Raw genomic sequence first — 9,155 nt, forward strand, 5'->3', positions numbered from 1 at the left:
GGCGGGCAGGTAAGCACCGGCACCGGCACCGTGCTGCCCTCCGCCCGCCCAGCGGGGTGGGCCTGGGCTGGGCTGGGCCGGGCCGGCCCGACCCCACGGGGCGACGGAGCCACCGCTCCCGCCCTCCTTAGTGCTGGTTTTTATTCTGCTGTTACCAAACGTGTTGGGGTGGCGTGGGTCGCGCTTCTCTACCCTCCCTTCCTCCCCCCTTCGAACTGCATTCTTTCAGCAGCAGGGATCTTTCTGCCGAAGATGGGTGCCTTGACGTTTTGACTTTCTTTTTTAGTTATATCCCTTTGGTCTGAATATCTGATAATGCCAACGGTGTAGTAGGTGCACGTTTCTAGCTATTTATCACCAATGTGTTTGTGACTATGCAAGCTGCCCTGTCGGGTAACAGGGAAGAGGATAACTAGGCAAGAAGTTGGTGTGTCTGACTGCAGCATTCCTTTCCTTTTTCTTACAGCTTTGGCTTTAGGGTTTATTCAAACCTGTTGCCTCTCTCTCCTCCGCTGGAAAGATGGATCACTAGATACTTAAAAACCGGAGTGCTTTCTGTGCCTGTCATCACCTGTCACTGCTCTGTCACTGCTCACCTGCTCTATCCATTTGCTCGCAGATCATGTTGAACTCTCTGCACAAGTATGAGCCAAGGATTCATATAGTGCGAGTGGGTGGCCCACAGCGGATGATCACCAGCCATTCCTTCCCAGAGACCCAGTTTATAGCCGTGACGGCCTACCAGAATGAGGAGGTATGCACAGCAGGGAAGAAAGGATGCAACTACCAGGAGGTTTAAAGTGGCAAAGTGCATGCTACAGAGCAAAAGAACAGATCTCTTTTCATGTTTGTTAGTTCTTTCTGTGTTTTGTTTGAAGCTCAACATAAAAAAAATAGGTTGATATACAGAAAAGTCCTATGAATGTGTAACAGTGCAAAGTCTGATCACTGTCTCAATATGTGCTGCAAATTCATTGCAGGGGAGTAATTCTTAAACAATTTGTGGGACAAACAGTAAGAAATACAGTGGTCATTTTGAGCTACCTAGTGTAAGAACTGGAGGTGCCATTTTCTCTGTTAGACAAAATGCACATCTATGTTTAATGAATCTGTAAGTTACCAATCTTTGAGATTTTGTTGATGGCTATTTTTCTCTGGCTTGAGAGGTGAAGCTTTTGATAACTCTTTAGTGTACTGTCTTTCATAGCTGCTTCCTTAATTGATCAATAAATTCAGCAATTCACCCTCTTAGAATGTGGCAGAGGGACTGATTCCTAGCCCTCTTCTAATACACCTTAGGATCTGTTTAATTGATGTCTATAAATTGGTATTATGGGCCTAATCTCGTTTCCGAAAAAAAATCTGTGATTTCACTAACTGCAATGGATAGTTCTAATTCAAATCCTAGTATCTGTATGAGAATGAATGGTGATACTTGCAAATAAAGATATTTGTTGTTGTTTTTAGATCACAGCTTTAAAAATTAAATACAATCCGTTTGCAAAGGCATTTCTTGATGCAAAAGAAAGGTGAGAGCTCTTAATTCTAAAGTGTGGATTTTCTACACAGATTTTCAAAAGCATGTTCTTAACTAACACAACACGGTTTCTTTAACAGAAGTGATCACAAAGACATGATGGAGGAAGTGGGAGACAACCAGCAGTCTGGGTATTCTCAGTGTATGTTTCCTTTCATTCTGCATCATGAACATAACTTTGATTTACTCCATCTCATTTGTTAAACTAAACAAAACTTTGAGAGCAGCAGTTGCTGGCTGGCTTGTTTGTTCAAAAGGAGAATACTAGCAATTGTTATGATTGTGGTCATGCAGGCTTTTCATTGTATGAACGGTGTGATCTCTGTGTGTGTGGTTAAGACTTCTGTATTACATTCAAAATCCTTTAATAGAATCTTGCAGTTACCTTCATGTCCAAAAAGACAGCTGCCTTTGTATACAAGGACAGCAGTATCCATGTGGATATGGAGACAAAAGTTGATTTCAAAATACAGCAGAGAATTATTGAAATGGTACTTACATTTTAAGTAATTTAAGAATTGGGGGCATTTGCTTAATTTTTTTTTTCACATGAGTAAAAAGTCTAAGCATTTCAATGATTTCTATTTTAACAGATTTCTGCCAAAAAATGCCTACGGCCTATACAGAGGGAAGGTTGAGTTGCAGTAGGAAGTATTTTGTGTCAGTGAAAATACTTAATTTTTGAGCACTCTTAGCAGTCTGAGAAAGCTTAGTTACAGGTTGGGACTCACAAAGAGCAATTCAAAGCTGAAGATTACACTGACAATTGCTGTGCACACACTACCTGTGTAATGGAGGGTTTAACCATTCCAGTATTTCCTTATTGAGAGTGTAATTGTAATTTAAGAAATAATGTTAGCTTGACATGGTTGTGTTGGTTTTTTTTTCTACTTTTCCTTCATAATATCTTTTAAGAAAGTTGTAAAGAGCCTGATTTTTCAGCCATGTGGAAACCATTTCCTCTCCCACGTGCATTTTCTTGCTGATAGATTATTTATCTCATTGCTGTGATTATTCTTTCCCTGCCTGGCTGCATTATGTCCCCATCTTACACACCTCTTGCTTCCCCACAGTAGGCAGTTGGCTTATTCCTGGGACTGGGGCTCTGTGCCCACCTGCCAATCCTCACACTCAGTTTGGAGCCCCCCTGTCCCTGTCCCCTGCTCACAGCTGTGAAAGGTACTCATCGCTGAGGAATCACCGTCCTGCCCCCTACCCCAACCCCTACACCCATAGAAACAACTCACCAAGTAAGTCTGATGTTGCAGCTCTGTAAAAAGATGGGAAATGAGCCAAGGGATGTGAGCTTTGGGCAGTGGGCATCTTGAGCCATGCCGCAGTAACTGAGGTTGCCATCTAGCTCAGTTTGCACAGAGGGCTTGGGGCCAGCATTGCAAAGAAATAGGAACAATGAGTATGTGTCCCCAGTCGCTTTATGATGGAAAAACTGAGGGCGTGTAGAACTGTTTCCTGCTAATTAATCAGATTGTATTGTAGCGGTTTTGCCTTGTGCTCTTCAATTCTTGTAACCAGTGAGCTTAAACTTACTTCAAATTTATTTATTTATTTATTTTTAATAATTTGAAAATGAGGGGTTTAATCATTAGTTATAGGTAATACAATGAAATGAAGAAGTGTATGTCCGGTTGTTAGTGTTGCTTGTTGTTAACACATAGTAACTGAAGGCCCGAATCTGTTGGTTTTACTTGCCTGTTGCTGTACTTAACATGAGTGCATTAAGGTTGTTCTCAATTAATGTTTCACAACTGGATACACAAAACCAATATGGAGCTGAGTAAACTGCAGAGCCGTTTAAAAGTTGTGCTCAGAAATAGCTGAATAGCTTAAGGCTTAGTGCCTTAAACCATAGGTTCTTAAGGGAGAGGAGAGAAGGGCATTATACCAGTGATTTTTTTAAATTACTTTTTTTTTTTTTTTTTTCTTTTGGCAAAGGCCTGTTAGCAATTTTTGCCCTTCAGCCTGTATGGATTTTGAAGGCTGCTATCTTAAAAAAAAAAGTTGTGAAGCAATACATAGGCTTCTAGATGCAGCCTGCCCAATCTTGTATGTAGCTTTGCAGTTCATTTTAAAGTGGAAAACTATCTTCCTCTGGACTTTTCTTGCATCTTGGAAATTTCATGCAAGTTTTGGGACTTGAAACAGAATAAAAGAACAAAACACCTCTGGTGTTCCTTCTTTCCCCCCAGTCCTTAGCAAGGGACCTCTTCTCCTTTCCATAGCTAGCTTCCAGTGTAAGTGTGAATTTGACACAGCTGGACGCTGACTTCATTTTTCTGTGTATGTGTGGTTTAGTTTTTTGCAAGGCAGTAGTGGGGAGGGTGGTTTAAAGCTATACATTGCATTTGAGTACAGGATTGTTATTTAGTCTGATTCGAGTGTGTTTAAGTGCTTTCTTGCTTTCTCAGCAGCCTACGCCGATAACTCCTCTGCCTGCCTTTCCATGCTGCAGTCCCATGACAACTGGTCCTCTCTAGGAGTTCCCACACACACAACGATGCTGCCCATGAGTCACAGCACTGGCACAGCTACCAGCTCCAGGTAGGACTCCATCCCTCAGCAGCCTTTCAATTGCTGTATTGATACCTTATAGGAAGAGAAGGCTGAATAAGGAGGTAGAGTCACTAGAAAATTAGAAATCCTTATGACAATGTGTGGCTTGTTGGCCATCTGGTGTGGGGGGTTGGAGGTTCCTAAGGACTATTGGCAAGGAAAAGGTTGAAGAAACAGATGAAAACTGTTTGTTTTTTTTTTATATTTTGGTTTTGGAAGTGTAGATACTTATGATAGGAATATATTTGATAGATGAAGGATTGCAAAGCACTTGGACAAACATCCATTGAATTCGTGGATGCTCTTTTAAAGCCTCATCTCTAAAAATTGTCTAAGAAGTATGGGTTTTTTATCTGTTTCATCTTGGCCAGTCACTGCATTCCTATCCATCTACACAAACACTTGTTCTGCTACAAATGAGGGGCAGTGAACCATACTGTGAAGAAGGAGGAAGTGGTCATGGCAGTAATTCTTTACTTGAACATTGCCACAAAAGCCACCATAGTGTGGGGTTATACTCTTTATATACTCTTCCATTTTGTGATCATATGAATATATTTTTTTTCTCCTTTTTGTAATTTAAATTAAGCTTTTGGATCCCATAACAGATACTTAGTTTATAGTCCCTTGGAGATAAACTTGCAAATTCAAAGAAATACAGAAAAGGTGGTAAAGTCTTTGCTATTAACCACAGAAGGCTGAGGTTTGGGTATCTTTCTTGGCAGTTCAGATCTGCAGCTTGTGTTTGTGGAAATAATTTTTAATTGAACCATGCACATAGACACTTAGCTATTAATCAGAATATGTACTACTAGCCAGTGTAAAATAACTGTATTGCTGAACATAAGTTTAGTCCATATGTTAATGAAGTAAGTAGGTACTTCTAGCACTTCTTTCCATATCTGGCCCCCAGGATATATATTTGGAAAACTGCAAAATCCACTGATCTTCAGTTGCTGCACTAAAAGTTGTCTAGTAGCACTGGAACTGTAGGAGGGACCTCAAGGAAGGCATTTCTGCCATCCCTTTTGTCTAAGCCTGTATTTGTAAAGTAAGAATATTCATCTTTTTTGCTAAACTGCTTGGGATCGACAGGTAGAAAGCTCCATATAGTGTTACACAGCAGGACTGAACTTCTTCTCATAGTGTTTCTCTTGAATCAACTTGTTTCTTTTAATTCATATGTGTGTTCACACACACGTGCAGGTGTATGAATACACAGAGGAGAAAGAGAGTGGAGGCTGTAGTATCCTGACAAGGCTTTTTTTCCTTTTAAGCAGCCCTGTCTCTAGTACCTGTGCAACCTGCAGCCATCGATCTGGCTCCTCCCCTTATAACATGAGATGATGAACAAGAAGGGCTCAATTGCTATCTGGAAGCATCTGTCCCTCTCTTGACTACCGAGGCACTCAAGGGGGATTAGGGCTTTGATAGACTAATGGCAGTGGATACAAACCTGTCTGGGTCCAACAGCTCCTGTGTCCAGCCACCTCCATATGGCTTTTCCCTTGGGAAAACATATGGAGTGGCTCAGGAATCGGCTCTGAAACCCCTGCATTTTTCAGGCCAGCCTGTTCATTCCTCAGCTTGGCTTAAAATTTGCTAGTATACCCAGTGCTGGACCTGCTGTTGGGAAAAGAGAGATTAAATTAATTGGTGGCATGTCATGAACATGACCTCCTGCCTGGGCATCCTTCCTACCTCACAGAAGCTGAGAGCTTCCTGAAGAAACTCTCTCTCTCCAGCAAATGAACCCAGACTGCGAGCTCTGTTGTGAGCTGAGCAACTGCCAGCTGCCCCTTGAGTCACTAATAACCTATTTTATTTGTCGCCTTCCCTCTTTCAGTCAGTATCCCAACTTATGGTCTGTGAGTAACAGCACCATCACGCCGGTGTCCCAGTCGGGCGGGATGTCCAACGGCCTGAGCTCCCAGTTCCTCCGCGGCTCTCCCGCACATTACCCTGCCCTCCCGCACCCGGTCGCTGCCGCCTCCTCTGCCTCCCCCCTGTACGAGGGTGGGACCCCCACGGACCTGCCCGACAGCCAGTACGATGCCTCCGCACATGCCAGGCTGGCAGCCACCTGGACACCCGTCACCCCCCCTTCCATGTAAACCCCCAGCTTTCCCTATGAGACAGACTATTTAGCTACTGAATTACTTTAAATGCTTTAATCCTCAAGGAAGAGAAAAAGGAGACATGAGGTAAATTACAGTGAAAGAATCTGCTTTTGCATAGAGCATCTGCGTTATACCTCTTGTAGTGAACGGTGCATCACTGACTTCATGAAGAGTTTACAAACCTGGTGAGCGTGCAATTCTGAGAGCAGATTCACTGCTTTTAATTTTTTTTTTTTTTTTTTTAAATTTTAAGTTTGATAGACTGAAGTTTTAAGATTTTTACTTAGATTCCAGATTTCTCAGTGTTCTGATACGTTTGGACCTGAAGTTTGGCGTCATTCTTGAGTAAGTTACTCCTAACTGTTTTTCAGTTGTGTTTTTTTTAATGTCAGATCTGGCTATAGTCATGAGAAGACTTTTATTAACCATCTAGTTAGAAGCATTCTGAAACATGCACAAATGTAGCTGAGAAGTGAAGTTTTTGGAAAATCTTTTTTTTTTTTTTAAATTTTAAGTTTGATAGACTGAAGTTTTAAGATTTTTACTTAGATTCCAGATTTCTCAGTGTTCTGATACGTTTGGACCTGAAGTTTGGCGTCATTCTTGAGTAAGTTACTCCTAACTGTTTTTCAGTTGTGTTTTTTTTAATGTCAGATCTGGCTATAGTCATGAGAAGACTTTTATTAACCATCTAGTTAGAAGCATTCTGAAACATGCACAAATGTAGCTGAGAAGTGAAGTTTTTGGAAAATCATGTGCACTAACACGTATTTGCCTCACAAATACGTTGTGTTCTTAACTGTATGTTTATTTCCTTGCTGCTGAATTAATGTTGAGACAATCTGCAAGAACTATATTCTTTCTAATAAATGCAGTATTAATGTTTGGTCTAAATTGCTTTACCAAAAAGATTAATTTTAGAGGTAAGTTTTGCAGTTTGAAGATTTCAAATACCTGTCAGCTTAGCTAAACATCTCATTTCAAACAGTGTCTAGTAAGGAGCCCTATCCAAAACCTTTTTAAGCCATTGAAAAAACATCACTTTTTTTCTTTTTATGGTCTCTGGCTCAAGCCTTAAGGGAGGGAATTCAATACCTGGAGAATAATTCTAATTTATTTTATTTCAATATTGTACTCTGTTGATCTATATTTATTCGGTAAGTTACAAGTTTATTTTCTACATGTTAAGATATGTAAATAAACCCTCAACCTACTGTGTACTCTTTTAAGACAATCATACATGGGATATGTCACCCAATGGCAACATTGAACGGCATGGATGTAAGTAGTTAACTTATTGTAAGAGGGAAAGCTCTAGCTACCAGTAGTTTTGGGGAAAACTGCAGATATACTAAGCTTTCAAATAGACTGCTTGACTTGCTGGAAAGATCAGGTCTTGATAAAATACTTCCTTCCGGATTGGTATTAAGTAATATGATTTAAATTTCTAATGCAGACTAATCCAAAACATTAGCTTATAGTGTGCCCTTGGACATGTCTCTTTTTCCCACTGGCTCTGGCAAGTACATATCCTGAGGAAAGTGAATTGTTTTGCATAAGCCATAATAAATAACTTTTATAATTAAGTGCCTAATGTAGCAAAGCAAAATTCTCTTATCAGGGGATTCCTTAAATAACTCACTGATGTGTGTTCACATGCTACAGTGGCGGCTTTAAGATGAAAAAGCAAGTATTTGCCACCATTTTGGTCTCTTTGGTACTCTATGGGCAGGTCCCTGCACCTAGAAAGACTTTGGCATGGCTTTCTCCCTGCAGAAGGGTTTGCATGCAGCTGCAGGCTGTGGTCTCCAGGAGGTGCTCCTGCAGGAGAGAGCACCAGTAGCAGATGGCTGCACAACTGTGTTCTCTGTCAATATGTAAATATTGAACTAAACACTCCTATTTTATTGTGAAGGTAAATTGTGTAAATGACATGAGCGCATTGTTATTTAGACTGTTTTGTAGAATTTAGCAACATATTTCATTGTGAGGCTTTTTTACTTGTATTTCAGAAGTATAATTTAAATTGAAAAAAAAAAAAAAAAGTAAAGATTCTTAAATAAACTCCATGCTTGATTTTCAGTTTGTGGGGGGCAGTGGGAAAGGTGAGACAAAGGCACATGAGATGTATTGAACCTATGGCATGTTGGCCTTCCACGGAGCAGTTTCATAAATGGTTCCTGCTGCACAGCAGCTTCCAGCCAAGGACAAAGGGTTGGAGAGTTCTTCGTAACCAAATGAACAATTATTTAGTCATCAAGAACTTTAAAAGATCTCTTGAGATGCTGTGTTCTTCTCATCTGTTTCTCTCCCTTCCTCTTTGTTTTCCTCTTTGTTTCTCCCTCCTTTTTGTAAATCTTTAACTGACTGGTGATCAGGATGGTAGCTGTGACTGGTGTTGCATGAAAGCTCCTTTCCTACAGTGACCAATTTGTAGGGTAGATCTGGAGCTGGATCCAAGCCTGTCAGCTGCTGTGTTCTACCTTTATAACTAGATTTTTCAAGTGTGTTTCTGAATAAAGCCCCGTCTCCAGTAATAAATGCTTAACTGCTGCTTGGTATACTCAGCTAGTGAAGAAGTCTGTGTTGGGCCAGTCTAGCACTGCAGTGACCATGCATGTAGCTGAAGCAAGTCTCACTTCTGCGAGATGACATACATGGTGAGTGGGGGAGCCCAGCTCATGCTGTGGAGACAGCTAGCTTTATCCTTTGCTTCTGAGCTGTGCCCTCGAAGCAGACACATCAGGGGAAGAGGATCATCAATCTGCCATGCAGTGAGAGGGAAGGGGACCCAAAAAGCATGAGAGAGGGGCTAGATCCAGGGCTGCAAGATGTCCCTTTGCATGGCCTGTGGCAGGCAGCCCACTGTGGGGCTGTGTTTGCTCCAAAGAGGCTTGTGTGGAGCACAGCCCACATCTGTTGCCTAG

The 9,155-nt window shown here is 41.3% G+C and overlaps 1 protein-coding gene across 1 annotated transcript in view; it reads left to right on the forward strand.

Annotated features, from left to right (window-relative positions):
- Positions 1–6,222, forward strand: part of T (T, brachyury homolog (mouse)) — a 78,013-nt gene extending 71,791 nt beyond the window's left edge. The window contains exons 3-8 of the mRNA XM_009995659.1: positions 620–754; positions 1,468–1,529; positions 1,618–1,679; positions 2,611–2,787; positions 3,964–4,096; positions 5,955–6,222. Coding sequence (XP_009993961.1) covers positions 620–754; positions 1,468–1,529; positions 1,618–1,679; positions 2,611–2,787; positions 3,964–4,096; positions 5,955–6,222 — 837 coding nt within the window. The remainder of the gene's footprint in view (positions 1–619; positions 755–1,467; positions 1,530–1,617; positions 1,680–2,610; positions 2,788–3,963; positions 4,097–5,954) is intronic.
- The last annotated feature ends 2,933 nt before the right edge of the window (positions 6,223–9,155 follow it).

This window comes from Chaetura pelagica, unplaced genomic scaffold, assembly GCF_000747805.2.
Source record: "Chaetura pelagica isolate M959 unplaced genomic scaffold, ChaPel_1.0 scaffold954, whole genome shotgun sequence".
Lineage (NCBI taxonomy): Eukaryota > Metazoa > Chordata > Aves > Apodiformes > Apodidae > Chaetura > Chaetura pelagica.